We start from the raw sequence: 21,075 nt of genomic DNA on the forward strand, positions 1-21,075 counted from the left end.
TACTTCTGTTTACAAACTGTAGCATTTAAAAAATCACCAAAATTGTTGTTATTGACTTACTTTTACTTATGAATGAAGTCTGTGCGCTGCTCCTTCTGAAGAAACAGATGGATAACCTTTGTAGAAGTTTTCCTTTTCTTTCTTCAGTGTTAAAGATCTCTCTGTCTCAGTGATCACTACCAATGATGTGTCTACACTAATTATTGAGTTTATGGGTTTAAAAAACGAATCCTCCATTTACAAATTGATGTTAAACAACATTAAAGAGTACTGGACGGCTGCACGTTTTGCTATCGCTAAATCTACTATTCTTTAGCCGCGGTGTCACATACACTCTCTGGGCTCACCAGCGCCCTCTGCTTGTGGCATGTATATTGTGGTGAGGCAGGTGGACTGTCTGCCGCACCTAGTGTGTTTTTGAAGCGCATTTATATCGGATGAGAAGACTAAATGAGTCCCAAACTGAAACCACTGTATTCAGAAAGATAGCAAGAGATAAACAAATCAGGTCAATTTAAAATAAAGTGTATTTTATGATGATAGAAAGACCGAAACAACACAGGCATACGTCATCTGCAGTCAGTGTACGTGCGGCGCTGCCTCACCCAGCCTCACCCAGCGCTGTCTAGTTTTTGGACAGGAAACTCGTAAATTTGCTGCTTTTTTTTTTTTTTTTTTGCAAAAAATGCTGAAAATCCGGACAAAAATGGTAGTCATAGAAAATAACATTTTATTTTTTATTTTTATTTTAAAAAGTATATTCATCTTATTGAATGTATTCATTTTTTTAGCTATATTTTGCTGGTGTGGCTCAGCCTCACCTGCCTCCCCTGACTGCACGTCACTGATTTGTGGAGTTTGCATTTTCAGTCACTCCGTTCCACTTTTGAATATTTTTAGGTTTAGTCTTTGTTACTGTTGAGGTTTTACTGTTTTCCTGTTCCTAGTATGTCGTTACTGCAATGCATGTGGGTACTTTGTGTGCTGATGTCAGATCATGGGTTTACAGGTTAACCTGCTTTGCAGGTTACATGCTGTAGGTTAAGGACAGTGTCAGAGTTGAGTTCCCTGCATATACCTGTTTTTTTCTAAATAAGTTGAAATGTGCTTTTTAAACTACATTTTTAGGCATATTAAAGCACAATTGCCACTGTTTTTGTCAATATCTTACAATAGGGCTAATACTAGCAGAGAGGCTTCTGAGTTCTGACAAGCTAATTTTTTGAGTTTTAAAAGTTTAATGAAAGACCCCTGATGAGGCCTTTCTCCATCCTTTGTTTTACAGGTACGGAAACAGCACAAAGCTGTATAAAGTCAGGGTGGGCGACTATCATTCCCTGGTCCCTGAGGAGTACGAAGAGGAATACGGCGTCGATGAAATCGTCTTCCATCCGAGATACCATTCCCACAGCAACGACTACGACTTGGCCTTGGTTCACCTGTCACCCGGAGCGGTGGGACAAACGGCTGGAGAATGTGTGTCATTCAGTCGCCACGTTCTTCCAGTCTGCCTGCCCGCGAGGAAGGAGAGACTCCTCAAACAAGCCAGCAACTGCCACATAACAGGCTGGGGCGACACAGGTCAGCTGATAATGTGTGCATGTTGAGTGCATGGCAATTTATCCCAAATTATTTACTGCAAAGTCTCAAGAAAACAAAGAGAAAGGGAATAAATTACACTTTTATGTGTTTACGTTTTCAAAAAAAACATTATTTAAAGTTAAAATTTATATTTTCTTTAAACAATTTCACATTTTAAAGACACAAAATTCCACAAATTATATATTTAAAGGAGTAAAACAAACAAGCATATTAAGTCCATGGGGGATATAGGGTGAAACACATTTTAAAGTTTAACCTCGGAGCCAAATCATGTGAGTTCTTTCCCTCCCTAAATAGCCTTCGTTCCACTTCATCCTCTGTCTGCTGTTACACTTGACTGTGTCCAGAGCAACACATCTGCAAGTGATCTTTAAATTACATGCTGATGTCATTAATCATGGCAACTTAGTCAGAAAGGCCTGCAGAAGGTTATGTTAACACTTTGCCCGAGCCCAAACTCCCCACTGAGGAGACTGTTTTGATCTCCGATAGTTGAAATTGTGTGTGATAAAGTGAGTTAGTTTGTGTGGGTGGCAGAAGAGAGTCGTCCAAGTTTACTAAAGCAAGGCAGGCCGGGCTATTTAGAGTCTGTGATGTTTAGCAACGGCCATTCGACTCAAGACTTTGAACAGCTGTGTGGCTGTCTTTCACTCTGATATCACTCACGCAAGCAGATTTTCCACATACACATCCACCCGAAGCGGCTATGGATAGTTTATGATGCTCACAGGCACCAAAAAAATAAAAGACTTTGGCTCATTTTTCAGTGGTGTTTCCCACTCACTTCCAATAAGATGGCTGTGGAAACTAGAGTCTTGACACAGTCTGTAATTTGGATTGTTGTAGCAGACTCTGTAGGAAAATATTTGCTACAACGTCCATGGTTATAATGACGCCCTTATTTTGAAATCCATTTTTGCCCTTCTATCCGAAAAGACTAAACCAAAATAATTTAAATTGAATCCAAAAATAAATAAATAAACAAATAAATAAAAACTTTGTGTGCGACCTAAAAATTCTTAGAGATGGATGAGACCTTGAGTTTTGAAAATTAAATTTGAGTTTTAGAGTCGAATAACTTATACAGGTTTCTAAAAATGTTAAACTTAAAAGGAAATAATAATAAAATAAACAATAAAATTTAACAATTTACTTGTGGAAAATAGTTTACCACGAAACCATGTCTCATCATATACCTACCAAAAAATGGTCTTTGAAATAGTTTTTAAAGACCCACTCCAATGAAAATCTTATTTTTTTTGTTTTTATCATATTCTTTATCATATTTTTCTCAAGATGAAAGCTTAAAAAAAAGAAAACAATTAAAATTGCATTTCTGAGTATTTCTTTATTCAAATTGTTGTCAATCAGGAGCAGACAAAAAAAAAAAAATTGATAAAGCTTGTTGCAGTGACATGAGTGGGCCGCGAGGTCCCTGCTCCGCTCCATTCTGAGACATCTACTTGCAGACAAAAAGATCCATTGTTGGGTATTTACTGCATCCACGTCTTTGTTTTCCCCATTCTATCTGGCTCAAAACTGTACGGCTGGACAGCTCCAAGATGTCTTGCATTTTTGTTACACCACTAATGTCAGCTTGAGGGTTAAAGGAGCTGTAAGATAGTGAGAGAGAGTGTGAACTAAAGGATGATGGGAAATGAAGTGAGGCTCCCAACCACAGAACCTGCAGAAACAATGTCCTAAAAAACAACTCAAGTTTTTGATTTTCCCTAAAAATATAATTATAGTAAGTTAGTTGTAAATCATTTGAGATGAACTGGAAACACTGGTTTGAATAATATACACCAATTTTAACCTAAAAAGCATCAACCTGTTGATTTTTTTCATAAAACTTTGTGCCTATTCTCTTTCTAGGGCGGTCCTACTCCAAAACCCTGCAGCAGGCGCCCCTGTCCCTGCTGCCCCGCCGCCTCTGCCAGCAGTACTTCCACAGTGCCTTCACCAGCCGCATGCTCTGCGCCGGCAGCGTGCAGTCCGACAGGCGCGTGGACAGTTGCCGCGGCGACAGCGGAGGCCCACTCGTGTGCGAGCGACCAGGGGGCGGCTGGGTGATTTATGGAGTCACATCCTGGGGTCACGCCTGCAGGACGCATCAGTCGCCCGGCGTTTACACCAAAGTCTCCGCTTTTAGCTCCTGGATACGCAAAGTTATCGGACAGGACCAGAAAATGAGATGAAAGCGGCAATCGATAAACCAGCTCAGATTTAATCATGAAGACTCTCAGGACTCGATCGGTTATTTGCCATTTATTGAACTCATGGTTATTTGGAGTCACTTGATTGGAAAGCATTTATGTAAAAGCCTGACTTGATTCTTGAGGAAAGGTCATAAGCACTTTTTGAACAATTTGATAATCATAAGATGAAGTATTACATAAAAAACATTTCCTTCTACGTTATAAAACACTTCTATATTGTTCTGTCAATTCTATGTACAGATTTTAAATGTTTGTTTTTGCTTCTATGTGTTATAATTCTAGGTCAATGATTTCCGATGTTGAAAAGGGACCAAAATTATCGTCTGTTTCTCGTAAATGCAATCAAGCATGAAGAATATTCAGTGGAATAACCTGAATGATCAAACCTGCAGCATGACGTTTAACTCTTCAGTGTTGAGTACTGTCTTCACTCTGACTTGTGCGTAAGTGTTTATGGAAATGTATCATTTATGTATTTTTGGATTTTACCTCTGGTGTGATTTATACTTCAGGTCTTATATAACACCAAAAAAAAAGTATTTGACCTTGACTGTGTGCTAAGTTATGTTTGCACTGAACAAAATGTTTTATTTTCAACAAAGCACAAAACTGTATTTTAAGTATTGATATGTTGTCCTTGCACAGTATTTCATTGTTGCCAAACTGTTAACACTTTAGGAAAACCCTCAAAAAAGTTCAGTTTTGCTGTTCATTTTGTGTTATGTTGTAACATCATTTCATAAACTAACTTTTCATAAGAAGCTTGTCGGGTATTTACTGAAGCGTTACGGCTAATGCATGTCTAGTATTCCTGTGTGACGCTCGCTGCATCTTATCTCATGTGTTTTGTCTTGTTATGAGAGGCGACCGTGATCATGGCAATGGAGAACTCTAGAATGTTTTCTGTACACACCCTCAACTGAGACTGTGTGGCAGGTATGTTGGAATGGCATTTAGTTGATCATCTGCACTCATTTGACTGATAATGACGAGTAAGTTTCAGCAGTTTTTTTTGTAATTTCTAATGAAAAAGGCAAATCAGTTTTTTAAACTTTAACATTAGATGCCAAAGAAGTACATTTTTACCCTCTAATTAAGGACATAAAAAGGATAGATGTGTTAGACGTAGAGCCTGTGGTATTTAAAAGAGCCTTTTGTGCAATTATCAGTCATTGTCTGTAAAATGTCACTTCAAGGGTGTTGCTGCTGAAGCGACACAAAGAGAAGTCAGGCTGTTCATTTGGATGATCCTTAGTGGCAAAAAAAAAAAAAAAATATCACAAATATTTACTTAATGAGCAACTCCCTCAATTTGCTTCATCACTTAGCCTGCTGTATCCCCTTTTGGGGTTGCCAGAGCTTGTCTCGCCTGCTGTTGGGCAAAGGTGGAGTACACCCTGGACAGGTCACCATTCCGTCACAGCAAAAGAAACTCAATTTTTTAAAAATTGATCTGCTTTTGTCATGACAGAAGTCCCAATCTGAGGAGGATCATGGCTAAACTTTAAGTTGCACTTCGCCCTCTAGTGGTCACGTTGACTTACAACAACATATACATGACTAAAAATCTGGAGTGTTTTTGTGTTTGCTCTGAAAAACATATCAGCAAAAAAACCTAAATGGTTCATTAGATTTCATTAGTGTAGACATGATTATAATAACAGCAGTAACAGGAAACATTTTCCCTGATTTTATTAAATATTGACTTAAAAAGTCAATAAACTAGTATTGATTTACTTAACATTTCCTGATTCATCTCCTATTGAAAAAAATAGTTAATTCAATTCAAATAGTTATAAACTAAAAGCTGGTATTGTAAAATGTAGTAAAGTTTGTGAAGGTTGATGCATGACGAGGTCAGAAATGAATAAACGACTCAAAGGCCTGAACCGTCTGACCCAAAAAAGGAGCACAGTTGCTTCCATGTAATATAAGTTAAATATGGTATATTCATTTCACATAGCACCATCATTCTATATTATTTAACAAAACTCAACTTGTTGCTGGTTTGTTTACAAATGCCCTCTGAGAATTAGAACAATAAATGTTTGAATTTACAATCTCGTAAAAATGGTATGCAGAAGCGGGCTGACAGCTCTGAAACACTGACCTGCTTGTTGTTTGGCACCTCGTAAACGATGTTGTTTGTGAGCTATGAGATTCACTGAATTCCTTTTGAGTCACACAGAAATAGTAAAAAAAAAAAACAGGGAAAAAAAAATGTACTTGAAGCCATAAAAAGGTTGCCAATGTTATGCTTGGCTCATAGAGTGCAGGTTGCTGCCAAGAGAGATACTATTTAAAGTATGTTTACTGTTGTTTAAGCAGAGATATGGAGAGTGTCGTTTTAATAACAAGCTCTAAGGGGAAAACTCGAAAGCTAGAGTTTCCTTGTGTTAATTCTTTAGAAAACTAGAGATACACATTTTTTTTTTATTATTTGTTGCTAATCTGGGTTTACTGGAATGATATGAACAGATAATGAGGAAAGTAATATTACACTATATTTACTTATACAATTTTTAAAAAAATACTTTTGCATTTTTACAAATTGAAATGACATTGATTGCACACTCAATTGAACATGTAGCTCAACATAAATTAGCAATTTTTGATTGATACTTTTACTTTGAAAAATCTTTATTTAGGAAAAACTAAAGAATAAGAATAGGTCAGAAGTAAAGTAATCATAATGCAGAAAGGCCTGTTTCAGCAACATCCCATTTATTCATTGATTATTTCTTCTGTACATTACTTTACTGCTCATCACTTTGAAGAAAATTTGTATTTTCTTTACATAAGATTGTTTCCGTCCAACAAAATAAAGGCTTTATATCAATCATACATTAATACACCCCTTTTATATTGGTATTTTAAAAAAAAATATATTGCATTACTGATAATAAACAGCAAAGCAAGAAAGTTCTCTTGGGATGTTTGAATAATTCACCGTATACGGCCAACCTTTCAGAATAAAAGCGTTTATCCATGCCATTAAAAAACAACAAAATAAAAAAGGAAAAGATCATTTTATGCAGCCATATTTATTATTTCTTTAATTTTGCTTGTGTGTGTTCATTTGACAATAGGGGGGTTAAATCAAAACAAAATAAGATAGAGGTTTAGGGGAGAAGACAAAAAAATAAAAGCAACATTTTTTAACGGAGATAATGAAAAAACTTTTCCAATAACAGCAGCAACCACAAAACTTGGGTTTGGAAAAGTGAGTTATTTGCTTGAAATCATCTGCAGTCCTCTGAACAGAGATTTTCTGCAGTCAAAATGTTGTAATGTTGTAATAAAGGTTTTTGTCGCAGCTTCACATTTTCAGCTCTCAGGGAAGAGACATCTCAAAGGGCAAAAATGGATGTAAATCTACTTTGAATTGTAAATAATAATGATAATAGTAATGAAAGAAAAAAAGAATCACTGAAAGTAACAGTCCGTCACCCACCCTGAGTCTGTGATTTTATCCTTTTTCTCCATCACAGTAACATCATAAATCACACAAAAACTAGTAAAAGCAAGCAAAAATATGTGTATTTATTGGGTTGGAGTTTCAAAAAAACAGAACTTAGTGCAACGTTATCCCTATGGAACCACGCACAGCTGACCAGCGCTGCAACATAACTTAAAGGAAAAAGTAAAATAAAATTTAAAAAAAGACAATAATATTCACTGCAGACCTGTATGACAGATCGGGAACGGGTTTGGGCAACTCTGGCCGAGCTCTCTTCGTCTCCTCTAGCTTTCTTTATTGATTTATTGTGGCTCATCTGTTCAGTTCAAACATCATTTAGCACTATCTCATCCATTCATCCATCCATCCATCCATCCATCCATCCATCCATCCATCCACATTTGTTCCTGCTGGGTTTCTCTGTACATTAAAGACGTCCTCCTCTCTGCTCAGCAGCGCCCCGGTTGTAGGTGACGCAGGGCGTGTCGTCCTTGCCCCCCACCCCTCAGGGTGCATGAAAAGGCCACAGACAGTGCAGCTGAAGTCAGGTGCTCCTGGTCGCTCCCGCGCGTCTTTGACGTCTTGACCTTTAACTCTGGCTCACAAACGCAAAGGTTATCTAACCTTCAGAAAGTGGTACAAAGAGAACGGGTTGTTGGGGGCGGGGTGAAGAGAGAAAACAGGGAGAAACTGGATAAAGTACTTAAATCACGCTTTTGATTATTTATCGATTAAAATATCAGCCGTGGAAATAGAAAGCAGCATGCTGTGAGTGCAGCAAAATTGCAAGGAGGGTTTTGTTTTGGTTTGTTTTTTTATTCTCTGTGAGCAGCAATTTGAGTTAACTCAGAGCTTGAAGGTCAGAAGAAATCTTCTTTATCAAGCTATTGTGACTAAAGTCCAGAGTGTGGAACAACAGATGTAGACAGTGTGGAATCCAACGTTCCAGCATGGCTCAATGCAGCACAGTTCCTATCATTTCTTTTTTATCTAGCAGAATGTGTTTTTTTTATCACAACTTATTTGTTTTAAGTGTTTGTAAAATGTATTACAAGCTGCAAATAGAAGATGTGGAAGCAAATATTTACAAAAGTCCTTTTCGTTGGCATAAAATGGCTTTCGGTTGTTTAAAATAAATAAATAAATCAAGAACGCTTCAAGAAGCAAAGAGTATATCAGGCTTTTGTTGCCCTTTTGAGTCCCATGTAATCCACCAAATAACCACTGGGTGTCGCACTTGAGCAACAAACTTACATTGAGAGATGGGGGGGGGGAAGTGGGAAGACTGAATAGTGAAAATGTAAAATAAATGCTGGTTTTGTCTCATTTCTATCTTGATTAAAGAAAAATAAAACAAAAAATAATCAGTTAATCCTTAAAATTCTTGCATCATTGTGAGATGAGCTTGCTACTGACCTTCTGCAGCTCCTCCCTGAGCCATGAGGGAAGGGGCTGTCCAAGACGATGCAGCAGTTTTGACAGCTCAACATTATGGTCCCTGTAGTACCTGGAGAGATATTCCCGTGCCTGAAGAGCAGCAGAGGAAGAGAAGCAGAAAGTGTAACGAGATGAGAGCGGGAGGAGGAGAATGTAGTTGGTTAATTGGGGGGATTCAGGGTTAAAGAAAAGGTGTTGCACAGGCCAACGAAAAAAGAGAAGAGGACAGAAAGCTCATTTAAAGGGGGAAACTAGAACTTAACAGAGATTACAGAACAAATATAAAGTTTTTGTGAAAAAAAACTGCTGGTTGATCTGAACCGACATGAAAAGAGAGGTGGGGGAGCAGGAGGAAATTACATAAAGAATCCCAGAGATCATCTCCCCCCCTCCTCCATTGTCTCTCACTCCTGCTGTTCACTCTGCCTCTCTCATCTTCTGAACTCGCTGCCTTTCTCCTCGCTGAAAGCTCAAATAAATTCTAATTACAGGTGACACCAAGGCACAGCCAGTGGCCATGTGTGAGCGCAAGTGTGGAGACAGATTGTTCGTATGAGTTTGTCTTGAAGTGAGAGCGAACGTGTGATTCATCTGTGAGCTGGTTTCTCCTCAGCAGAGTCTGCAGCCGGGACAAAGATTAATGGATTTTTTTTTTCCCTCTGACCTGTCCTTTTCCTCCATCCAAATCTGCCCCATTTCCTGTCTCTCACAGGTGTTATGTCACTATGAGTCCTCATAGTAAGGTGGAGGATCTCTGGATGGATCTGATTGGTTGACAGTTTTCATTATTGCCTATGTCCTATGGGACGCAGGAGATGGAGAGACTACGGCCTGTCAATGTCAGTCATCAGATTTTTTTTTTTCTCGAATTATAAATCGGTCAGAGATTTAATTCTGTATTTGTATCAATCTCTCCCAGAGCTTAAACACGCTTTAAGACATGCAAAATAAATTCACCTCCAGCTCCATAGGAGGGTACTTCCGTCCTTTGCTTTTCCCCAGACATTTTGTCTTCCCCCCGTCAAGGAGTTGACACCAGAAGCCCTTCTGAGGGTCGAAGCTGAGAGACGAGAAGCAGAAAAAGGAGACAAAAACAAACAAAAAAAGTCTCGTTGAGTGGAAAAGCAGTGACAAAAACGCACATTGGATTTATAGTTTTTTAACGGCGCTCATCAAATACAAATCACAGCCATGCAAAGAAGCTTTAAGTTAAACCTCAGCAGCACCGCTAAGTATTTGGAAATGTGCGACCTGGAAAGTTGACACATCTCACACACGAAGCAGACGGAACTGCTTCAAATTCAACACACTCCGTTTGACTTTTCCTCTTTAGTTATCAGCATCTCCCTGACAGCTGTGCTATCTCCTTTCCCTTTTAGTGGAACAGTCAGTTCGAGTACACTTGTTGGCTATTAGGTGGCACTCTGATAGGATGGTGAAGTATCTTTTTTTTTTCCAGGAAAAAATGAAATGTAAAAAAAAAAGAGATTCTTTTTCTGCATTTATTCTAGTAATATGCTTCAGTTGTTGTGGCCCATTTATCCTTGTTTTCCATTAATCCAATCATTGACCTTTCATTGTTTACACAAGAGGTTATTTTCACTTTGCTAGATTTATATTTTTTATGTTTTCATTTTTATCTTGATAATGTATTTAAATGTAAAACATGATTTGAAGGAGGATCACTCATCTAAATCCTCAAAATATATCCTTTATATTACTGTAACATAAAAATGACCAAGTGACATCACAGTGGACAACACACAAAATGCAGCAAATAATCATTAAACCATCCAATGCATGGAAACACTTTGGATTTGCAAAGATGTGACTATACAGTGTGGTAGAATATTCTAATAATGGACTTTATTAAACTAAAATGTAAAATGGATTTTCCATTCATTCTCGTTTACTTCTTTGTTTGCACACATATTTAAAATAAACTTGATAATCTTGCAAGAAATACAAGGAATCTGGAAAACTTCCCCTGCACTGTTCAGTATCAGGTGTTTATTTCTGAGTCACACCGGTTGGATTTTTGGTTAAAGATCGAATCAAATCAAAATCAACCATGAATAGTATTCACAACTACAAATTAAGATATGAATCGATAGAATCGTTTGTATAATGAATCGCTAGAACCCTAGAGAAAGGATGCACCAACAGGATTTTAATTAATACCTATATAAGTAATGTTGATTTTGGAAGCATGCACACATTACATGGATTCACAGTTTATTATCATCAAGTGCATGAAGACTAAAGTTGGCAAAAACTTGGCAGCAAACACAAAATACAGTCACCAGAAAAACTATATATTGAAGTAATGCTCGGGCGTCTGAAAATCCCACACAAGTACAGGAAGAAAAGATCTGTAATTCAATCTCAAGCACCTTTTAAGATGCACCCATATTTCACGCGAATAGAAAAACGCCCGGATACGGAGAGGAACAGGTCCGATAAATAAGATTCCTCTATAATATCCTCTTTATTTCTCTTGGAACACTTCTTTTGCCTTTTAAAAAGCCCTGATGTAATGACCAGAATGGAGAACAGCTGCACCCCGGAGCATGTTAGGAGAAAACCTGTCACAGGCAGCGACCGTGGGTGTCTTTGTTCATAATGGTACATAAGGCTGCTTCATGTGTGCATGCTTGCAGATTAGGACATATACAAGAAGAATTTCATTTTTAGTGACGTCTAGAACAGAAGAACTGATGCAATTCTTAATTCCTCAATAGGGTTAACTTTTTATCAACTGGAGGATCTGTTAGTCCTCAACCTGATGGCATAAACTAATAATGTTTTTGGTGTTTTATTTGAGCAACAACACAAACAGCATCCCTAATATTCAGCTTAACTGTATCTTTTTTTTTTTTTCCAAATTATTTGTCTCCACGAGGTTTTGAAACGCAAAACAGAGGTAAACCCGCTTCCAATCACAGCTGAAAAATTCTGGATGTCCCTGTCTGGAGGCTGGAGGGCTTGCAAACTGATTGCATTCTGCTGAGTGATGCTTGAGAAATAAACAGTTTTCCCACTCCGACAAACCATAAAGGTCACACGTAACAACTCTAATAAAGAAGGAATTGAAACGGGGCATAAAGAGAAAGAGATAATTTTCCGGGGCTATTTGCAAACGGTATATGGGAGAAACTGTCATAAGCAACATGTCATGTCAGTGTGACATATTCAGTCATTAACTTCAGCCTGGATTGCCTGGAGTTTAATAAATGGCTCTGCACTAAATCAACCGTATAAACTGCAAAATAAACAACAAAATAAATCATTTCAAAAGCAAAATATCATTTGTTATGTAGTTTTAAAAGCAACTTTTATTTTTTATTTTATTTTATTTTTTTAAATGAACCTTTTTTACAAACAAAAACAGCAGAAAACCAGTAGATGTCAGACTTTTAACAGTTTTGTTTATAGCTATAAATGTGGAATAACATTTGAACAGGGGTTTACACCAGGGTGAAAGGCGGGATGTTGTGTGGGACACTCACGTTAGGGCCTGGGAGTAGTTGATGTGCGGCGTGACACCTAAGAACTTTTGGACTTCATCCATCACAGCTGCAGGGTCAGTTCTTAGCTGATGACCATCGATGATCATCACCTACATGGATAAATCCGTGCACTGTCAGTACAGACTGTCGAATTAGAGGCTGCAGAAACTTTTTTGAGGCAACAATTCAAATGGAGTTAAACTATTTTTGTTTTTATTTTACTAAAGATAGAGATGAGTTTACCTTCATTTTCTTTGTGAGAACAGCTCACATATTAAAAAAACAATAGTGATTTTTTTCAATTACAATGTGAGGGAGATCTGCTGCTTGCATGTCTGCATGAGGATGGGCTCGTATCAGTGAGCATGCATACCTGATTAGCAGGATAGAACGTCAGCCACCTCTCGAGATGCGTGGCATAGAGACCGGGGATGAGACAGCGGTTCTGCAGGGAGCGCAGCTCGGCGGGCGCACCTTTTCTGCCGCTAATGACATCATAAAAGGTGTACTGCAGAGCTGCGGGGTCTTCGTGGGCCCTTTGATGCTGAAAGTGCATGATATTGAAAGAAACTTCAAATCACTCAAAGAAAATAATAACTATTGTGAAAAAATATAGAGCAGACTTTCCTTTTTAATTAAAGACTCTCAGATAAAAATATGTATTTTTTGTATTTTAACATGTTTTTGTAGCTTTTTTCTCACGATGGAGGATATATATAAAGTAAATTAAATTGGATATCTGAGCATTTTTTTTTTATTCAAATTGCTGTGAATCAGGAGCAGATAGAAATGCAGTTTGAAACTGCTTGAACTGCTCTTTGGCTTTGAAGAAAACTTTTAATTTAGCTAATTATTTAATTATATTTAGCTTTTTGACATGTCAGACAGGCCTAACTGAATAAAATGATGGTAAAAGGTTTAATCTACTGTCAGAGTGACATTATCTTATTGCATTTTCATTTATAGATTTTGAAATAATTTGTATTCTACACAAATGTCATGTTTTTATTCACTAGTAAAGGAAGAAAAAGGATGAAGGAACACAAAAGTCAGTAATATAAAATCTCATGTTTCTTGCATTTTGAATTAAATGAAATCTATTGCAGTTGAATGATCTGATGAAGCACAGGATATTTTTTTTATTTTGAAAGGAACTTGAATGTCAAGTTTCAAAAGTGAAAGAAGTCAAATTTGTTATATATATGTAGAAAAACTTTGTTTTATGGAAAATTTCAAAGCAAAATTTTATGAATTAATGGCCACAGAAAAGATAAATAAAGTGATTTTTTCTAACTCTGAGGTTTTTGTTTTGGTACATAAGAACCTGAACCAAATGGCTTTTTAGTGTTTAAGGTTGCAGACCTCTGATCTAGAAGATACTACGGCAAGCCAAAAGGTCCCTACTCCACTCCATTCAAATGTATCCACTTGCAGTCGACTAGATTCATGTCTGTCTTCATTTTCCGACTGGGATCTGGCTAAGAACTGTACAGCCAATATTGCTCACTATTTTTGTTGCACCAGAAATATAATATTGGAATTGTGAGGGGCTGTAAGCTAGCAGGAGAGCGGCCACTAGAGAGGCAAATTTCGAATGAACTACTCCCACTCTGGAGAAACTATGACCCAGAAAAAAAAAAAAAAAATGATTATTTGATTTTGACTAAAAATGGCAAAATCATAGTTAAAAGACCACTGGGAACATTTTAAAAATAGATTAAAAAAAATGATCGCACTGGATATTTAACCAAAGATCTTAAAGAAAACAACTTTTAAGTCTACGAGAAACTTTTTCCTTTTTGCTTCACACATGCAAGTACACAATTGATCAAAAGTGACATCAAGCACCCTTATTTAGATATGTACAGTTAAAATCTGTACAGTAATTGATCAAAACAGATGAAAATTCAAGATGAAAAGATGAGAAACTCAGAGGCCTTGCCTGATACCAGCTGTACGCTCTGTCTGAGGGGTTGATAAGCAGGGTGATGATCTTGGCCTTTGGCAGCAGAGCAGCAGCTCGCCGTGGAGTCTCCTCTGAAGGGAAATAGTTGGCGCTCTTCTCAAACAGGAAATCCGTGCTAATGTTGGAGGGAACAGGGAAAAACTCCATGTACCTGAGAGGAAAAAAAATCTGCATGCTTAAGAGGCACAGCTCAAACATCTGAAACTACTGCAGAACTTTAACAGCTCTGTTTGGTATTTTTTAAAGACAAATGCATTCTCCTAAAGTCACCTTGTTCTGAGCTTTATCTGTGCTTAGCCAAGCTTGATATGCACTTGATGGCATAGTTTAAACCGTGTTTAATGAAGGTTTTTTTTTTTTTTAGATTCAAGTTTTTTTGGATGACTTTGGAGAATACACCAGCTGCCTTGCTGTCAGCCAAGTAACCCACTTATGGGTCAATTTAGGAACCATATGTCTGTGGGCTTACATTCGCCGGATTAAAGGATCACTTTGAGGAAGCTGTTGTGCTGTTTCGAGATGCCTAAAGTATCATTGAAATCTGCAGGACGCGCGACAAGCACAGAGCATAACAGCCTCGCAAAAATGAAAAACGGTTGTTTTTTTCTTTTATCTTTTATTTCACCTCTGGCTCTGGCTTGTAAAAAGGCAAAGAATGAAAGAGCGGTGCCAGCGTTATTACCAGTCGATCCCTTTGTGGTAGTTGTTGGTGTTGAAGAACTGGACCTCCTCGTAAGTCTTTGGACTGGGAAAGTTACTAGATATGGAGGGGTGCATGAGCAGGAAAAGATAAAGTGCTGTCGTTCCTGGAAGAAAAAGGCATAATTCATTACTGGCTCGTTAATTCAGCAGAAAGCAGTCTGTGTGTGTGTGTGTGTCTCAATGTGTGTAAGAGCTTTCAACCACTGATCCATACTGGACAATCTCCCCTTTTCCAGATTTATGTTGCTGAGAAGTCATTACGCTCGCGTGTGTGCATCTGTAAAGTTCAGCGGCCTCTCCCATCAAATGATTCAAAATCATTTGACACCAATCAGGAGCGGGACTTTGGCCCTGCCCCGTGTCTCATCCTCGCCACCTCTCATCTCACCCTCAGACTTCCCAACATCCCCCTCTAATAAAATGAAAATTTATAGTAATCTAATTGTGGCTGGGTTGCTAATGTTGCTATAATGAACTCTCCTTCCATTTGGGAGATTATCACCCAGTTAATTAGCAGTTATATCAAACCTCCTCACCTCACGCCCAAAACACCAGCAATTAGAGCTGCAGAAATCACACGGTGGCAAGTCTCAGCGCTGGAATAATGTGTACACAACTCAGACAGGCTTCTTCTATTCAGCCTCTTTGATGGAGGCAGAGTAAAAGAAACAAGAAAGGCAGGCACATTGGTTTCACAGGGCTGAATCTCTATGCTTCTAAAGCAGACAGCATGTGGGTGGAAGAAAAGAGGCAGGAGCCTCTTCCTTTGTCTCCCTGATGGGGTAAAGGTGGGAGGGGGATTACATGACAAGGCTCTGATCTAGACACCTGTGCACACAGAGCTGGTTTCTGTGTTGCTCGTGCGTGACGGAGCGTGAGTTTTTTTTTTTTTTGAGTGTGCCCTACCTGTTTTCTGTGGTCCCACCACCATGAATTTGGGTAATCTGTCACAGGTTTTCTCTTTAGACCAGATGTCTTTGTGCCGTTTATCATCACACGGGTTCTAAAAAGGTGGGAAGAAGGATTAAGGGGGCTGAAGCCATGGCGTACATGCGGCACAAAAGCATGCTCACAAATCCATGTCATGGAGGATTTTCCACACACAGATGAAGAATTAAGTTTTAATTTTAGGGGAATTTAGTTCTTAACCAATATTGGTTTTGACATCACCAAATTCCTCCACACAAAAAAAGTGAAAACATTAAAAGTTATTGTTAAAGACAACACCAAGCAATCCTTGCTAATTTGGCCCTTTTTGTGAGTGTTATTGATGATTAGCAGCTTGAAACCTGAAGGATTACAATTTTTAAAGACATTTTTCTCGCCCTAAAATGCTTTAATCCACATTATAAAAACATCAGGACAGAAATACATCACAATGGGCTTGTTCTCTTGCAAACACACCTGCCAAAGTGGGTTCTTTTGTTCAGGAAAGAGCTGAAAGTACTTGTGCGCAAGCTGGAGGGGTGGAAGCGTGTGGAGTCTCAGGTTCGTCCACGAGCGAAGGAAGGAGGCCAAGTGGACAAACGTGTAAAGACCCAGTCGGTCGTTGCCGTAGTTGGACAGGTGGGTCATGAATATGCTTATCTGGATCGGGGAAAAGAGACAAACGGAGCAGGAATGAAGAGGAGAAGAAGAGATACAACAACAGAGAGAACAATTCATTTTCCAGCGTTTGAAGAAAAAGTCAAAATCCTAAAGAAGGCTGCCGTCTTTGTTGACTTCACTGAAAGGTGCGATTATGTGTGAGCGTGAACGGGAGGTATCAATATTTGCCATCAGCCACTTTTGTTAAGGAAAATTGTGTATTAACTTTCATCCCAAGATGGTTTCGAGCACAAAAAGGTAAACAGATAAACTAAAAGCGATGCATTCATTCACCAGTTCTGGTAGATAAAGCCAAGGAGGCGGCACAGTACTCCTAAGAGGCACTGATGGGGGGGGGTAGATGCGGCTGCACACCGCAGAGTGTGTTTGCAGAGTGTGTTCGTAATGGTTAATGTGTGTGAGGAAGAAGGAGACACTCAAAAGAGAGAAGGAGCAATAGTGTGTCGGTGGAGGCTATCTGTCCACGCCTCAGTGCTTTTATAGGCTGATCGAAGAGACAAGCTAAGATAGCTGCTGTGCACACACACACACACGCACACACACACACACACCCACCCACCTACAGTTTTTGATTGCACAGAGCTATGGGAATGTGTCCTGATGAAACGGTAACATCAGCCATTAAGATATGAATTATTTGTTGAATTTGAGCATGTGTGTCTGTTTTTGCATGGGTGATTGCAAGTCTGTCTGTGGGTGATGTTTATGAATGTGAACACACCTACACAAACACATGCTGGCCCTAGATTGGAGGATGATTTCCATTCATTTTGACTTCTGCACAAGCCTAAAAAAAAAGAAACCAAGGATGGCTTTATCTAAAAGACTGATGAAAATCGTGTTTTTAACACGCTTTCATAGCATTTTTCTCAGGATGAATGACAAACATAAAGAAAAATAAAGCCTAAAGTTACATTTTTGAGCATTTCTTTATTCTGATGTTTGGAATCAGGAAAAGACACAGAAACAACTTAAAGTTGTGACATTAAAGCTAGTATGGCAAGCCATAAGGTCCCTTTTCTATTCCATTCCTATGCATGTATTTGTAGACAACAAGTGTGTACGTTTTCATTCTCCTGTAAGCTAGCAGGAGAGCATGTAAACAGATGGATGATGGGAAGGGGGCGGGCTTACTCCTCGCCAACAGTCCCACCCACAATTTAGAGGTGACTTTTTAACAAAGTAGTGGTCCTCTACAAAAATAATGACACGTTTTTAAAATTGTAGCTAAATTCAGTATAATCATAATTAAACTTTCACTGGGAAAACTTTTAAAATAGATCAAACGATGAGTGTCATAGAATTTTAAATGAAGCCGTATGTTGCATATTACAAAAAAGTGCAGATTTGGTGCAATGAACAGGTAAAAATATTGGGATTCAAATATTCCGAGGCTGTTTTTGCTGGTGACAAAAGGCTGCCGGTACTGCTCTCTAACAGGGAAGGTTGGTGTAAATACACAGCGACACAATGTCAGGGTTTGATGGATCAGTGTCCGGCTGACCTGGAAAGCTGTTGAGAATACTGATCAGAAGAGTGTGTGGGTGTGTGAGGCTGAGAGACACTGTGGATACAAATGCATCGAGTTATTTTTTTGCTGTTTGGCATTTTTGTGAGAGAAAATGTAAAAAAAAGAAACACAAAATAAAGAGAGGAGGGAGAAGAGGGGTTGCATGTCAGAATCATTTTAATGTGCGTGAGTGTCTGCCCATGTCAACATAAATATTTATGCATTTGTGCATCCATGTATGCCATCACAGTTTTGTGCGTCTGCCATTGTCTTTTTTATCTTGTGCTCACTAAGCAAACCAGCAGTGTAACGTTCCGGCTTGCCTGCCTTGTATCAATCTAGCTGATGTGGGAGCAGCAATGTGGAACCACTGTCAAGGCGCCTCCCAGAACTCAGCGTGGGATATTAGAAATGCATCATGCAAATATAAACTGTTCAGTTGCCCCTCCTCTTCGATGAAGTTCCCTCTTTGAAGTATGAATGAAAAAAACGGGAAAGCGAAGCACTCCACCTTCCCGGGAGATATCTGTTGAAAATTAAAACCGAGCCGAGACATTTAGCACAGCAGACGGCTGTAAAGAGGAGCAAAATGAGAGTGTAAGCTGTGTACAGAAATATCTGACCCGGGGTAAATAAAAACAATTGTAAAGTTTTCTTCTCTGTGTTTGTTTGTACTTGTTTTTTTCAGAGCAAACAAGGTGATCAAAAAGTGATTTATGTTCCCTTCAAACCACACAATAGTCTGTGATGTCTGGCTCAGGCAAAGGAAAGAAAGAAAGCATGCAGCACTGTTTTCATGTGTGTGTGTGGTATTTCTGCAGGTAAAGAGAGAAAGAGGAAGAGAGAGGTAGTCTAAGTATGGCTAAAAAGGGTAACATTCATAATGGGGATTAGGCTGTGGTGGCCAAATTAAACACAGGGGAAAAAAAAAAAAGAAGACGATTTGTGTTTGTAATTGGAGAGCTGCAGAAAAGAGGAAAAAAAGGAGAAATGCACATAGAGCGGGTTAACAAAGCAAAAGACAGAAAATAACCTTGACAGGTGAGTTTGAATTAAAAAGCAAAAAGCCCCTTGAGAGAATGCTAATCTCCAAGCACAGAGCAAAGTCCCAGCCTTTTTTTTTTTTTTTTGGTGGAAAGGCTCTCTGTGCCTAAGAATTCAATTAACCGAACCATTTAAACCCTTTCTCTACATCTGGTGCCACATCTCATTTCTTGAATATTGAATTGCTCAGAGTCCCATTTGTGCCTTTAATAAAAAATACTACGCTTATACATAATTTAGCCCTAAAGTTGGACTCAAATCATACTTAAACTTGAACTGTGAGAGAAGTGTGAAGATGATGACTTCCTCTTTTAATTTCTGCCTCCCCCCTCGTCATTCCTCCTGTACAGCTTAATATCCCTCCTCTTCTTTCATCTGTTTAACGTCTTTGCTCGGAGTCTCTCATCTGCTCTTAAAAGTAACTTCGTGTTCCTGCTCTCTGATCTCGTGTTGACCTAAAAGCTCTGATGAGGCTTGTCAAAGCAACATCACATCATGTTCTTCAAAATACAAACATGCAGGAACCCACACAGAGGAACACAAACGTCATGTCTCGTGAGATTAAAAGAACACTCGGCTGTGTATTTGAGTTTATGACATGTTCTAATCCCCTCCAACATGACTGCATGCTTACAGGGGAAAAAACTTGTTTGCTGCCCTTTGGCGGCCTAATCTTTCACTTTGCCTGTCTGACTTTTTATCAATTTTGATAAAAAACATTAGTATAGCAAGTGTAGACAATCATTTAGATGTTAGCAAATCACTTCAGGGAGAAAACTTTTTTTTTTTTTTTAAGTATGAAACATCCTGGCAATACAAAGGAGGCTGGAACGGCCTCGCATCCGAGTCGACCTAAATTGACAACGCTACATTCCACTGAATACTGTTGCTCTTCAGTGACTGCTTGAGGCAAACTCAACACACTCCCACATGAAAATCTGTTTGCATGGAGGCAATATTTAACTGAATGGGAAAGGGAGTCAAGAGAGTTGACAGTTTCATCAGATACTGGGCCAAAGTGTCTAAGCTCTATCGCTGCTTTGCACGTCCTCGAATTTTCTGGTAAAATAATGATGTTTAGATTTCTGGGGTTTTTTTTCTTGGGGGGGAGATTATGAAAGTCAAAAAAAAAAAAAAAAAAAAACTAAACAAGTATACAGAAAGTTATTTTTACAATACAAGCTTTAGTCCTGATGTGGACAAGAATCATTACTTTTCAAGACATTTGCTACTATATATCTGAATTTCTTCACTATACTCACTACATACTGCACTGTAGTGCATTCACCGTTTTGTAGTGTTGAAAATCTGTCATGATCCATGTCTCAGTTTTGTCATGTTCTGTTTTCCCTGTCAGTCTCACCATGTTCTGGTCAAATCCCCCACAGCTGTTTTAATTTAGTTAATTGTCCTCAGCCTATTTAAGTGTCTGGTCTTCAGTTCTCATTGTCAGGTCATCTGTTCTGTTATGTCATGTCACTGGTTTGGTTTCTCCTAGTTTTGTCATGTTTTGAGTTTTTAAGTAAATCTTTGAGTTTCTGCCACCATGTCTTGTCTCCTGCATTTGGGTCCTACACCACCATTCCTGACAAAATCTACAATTCCAAAATCGAATGCTCTAGAAATTTCCCACAAGTCTCAAAAAACCAGTGTGCATCGATGCTCACTACATTGATTATTAAAGGCCACAGTCCATTGCATCTGAAGGATTTCGGTGAAACAAATGCATTCAACTAATGTATTTCTTGTGAACAATTTACATTTTCATAATCAGATCACAGTGGATTCATGCTCATATTTAATAGGTTTTTACTTTGTGAAATAGGTGACGTTATATTCAAACAAAAAACGTAGTGTCTGAATTGTTTTTAAAACCTAGAGCACTACATAGTCCTGTGTTGTTTTTATTAGTTAGAGAAGGAATTTGGATACAGCCTTTATATTTTTTCAATGAACTGAAAATATTAGACATGCTGAGAATGTTGTTTTGCAAGAACTTGGGGATTCTTCTGGTTTAA

The 21,075-nt window shown here is 38.5% G+C and overlaps 2 protein-coding genes across 4 annotated transcripts in view; one reads left to right on the forward strand and one right to left on the reverse strand.

The window, feature by feature from the left end:
• Positions 1-6,028, forward strand: part of prss12 (serine protease 12) — a 32,039-nt gene extending 26,011 nt beyond the window's left edge. Inside the window, exons 12-13 of the mRNA XM_024289555.2 lie at positions 1,286-1,581; positions 3,478-6,028. Coding sequence (XP_024145323.1) covers positions 1,286-1,581; positions 3,478-3,800 — 619 coding nt within the window. The 3' untranslated portion in view covers positions 3,801-6,028. The remainder of the gene's footprint in view (positions 1-1,285; positions 1,582-3,477) is intronic.
• Positions 6,029-7,339: 1,311 nt separating this feature from the next.
• The window catches only part of ndst3 (N-deacetylase/N-sulfotransferase (heparan glucosaminyl) 3), a 48,001-nt gene continuing 34,265 nt past the window's right edge, over positions 7,340-21,075 (reverse strand). For 2 of the 3 annotated variants that reach the window (XM_024289551.2, XM_036212738.1), the window contains 9 exons: positions 16,300-16,482; positions 15,802-15,898; positions 14,876-14,999; positions 14,170-14,344; positions 12,601-12,771; positions 12,228-12,337; positions 9,676-9,778; positions 8,698-8,808; positions 7,340-7,900 (listed from right to left, as the gene is read on the reverse strand). In XM_024289551.2, coding sequence (XP_024145319.1) covers positions 7,871-7,900; positions 8,698-8,808; positions 9,676-9,778; positions 12,228-12,337; positions 12,601-12,771; positions 14,170-14,344; positions 14,876-14,999; positions 15,802-15,898; positions 16,300-16,482 — 1,104 coding nt within the window. In that variant the 3' untranslated portion in view covers positions 7,340-7,870. Of the gene's footprint in view, positions 7,906-8,697; positions 8,809-9,675; positions 9,779-12,227; positions 12,338-12,600; positions 12,772-14,169; positions 14,345-14,875; positions 15,000-15,801; positions 15,899-16,299; positions 16,483-21,075 lie in introns of all 3 variants that reach the window. The other variant, XM_024289553.2, reaches the window with a different exon arrangement.

The sequence above is a fragment of the Oryzias melastigma genome, linkage group LG1 (assembly GCF_002922805.2).
Source record: "Oryzias melastigma strain HK-1 linkage group LG1, ASM292280v2, whole genome shotgun sequence".
In the NCBI taxonomy this organism is placed as follows: domain Eukaryota; kingdom Metazoa; phylum Chordata; class Actinopteri; order Beloniformes; family Adrianichthyidae; genus Oryzias; species Oryzias melastigma.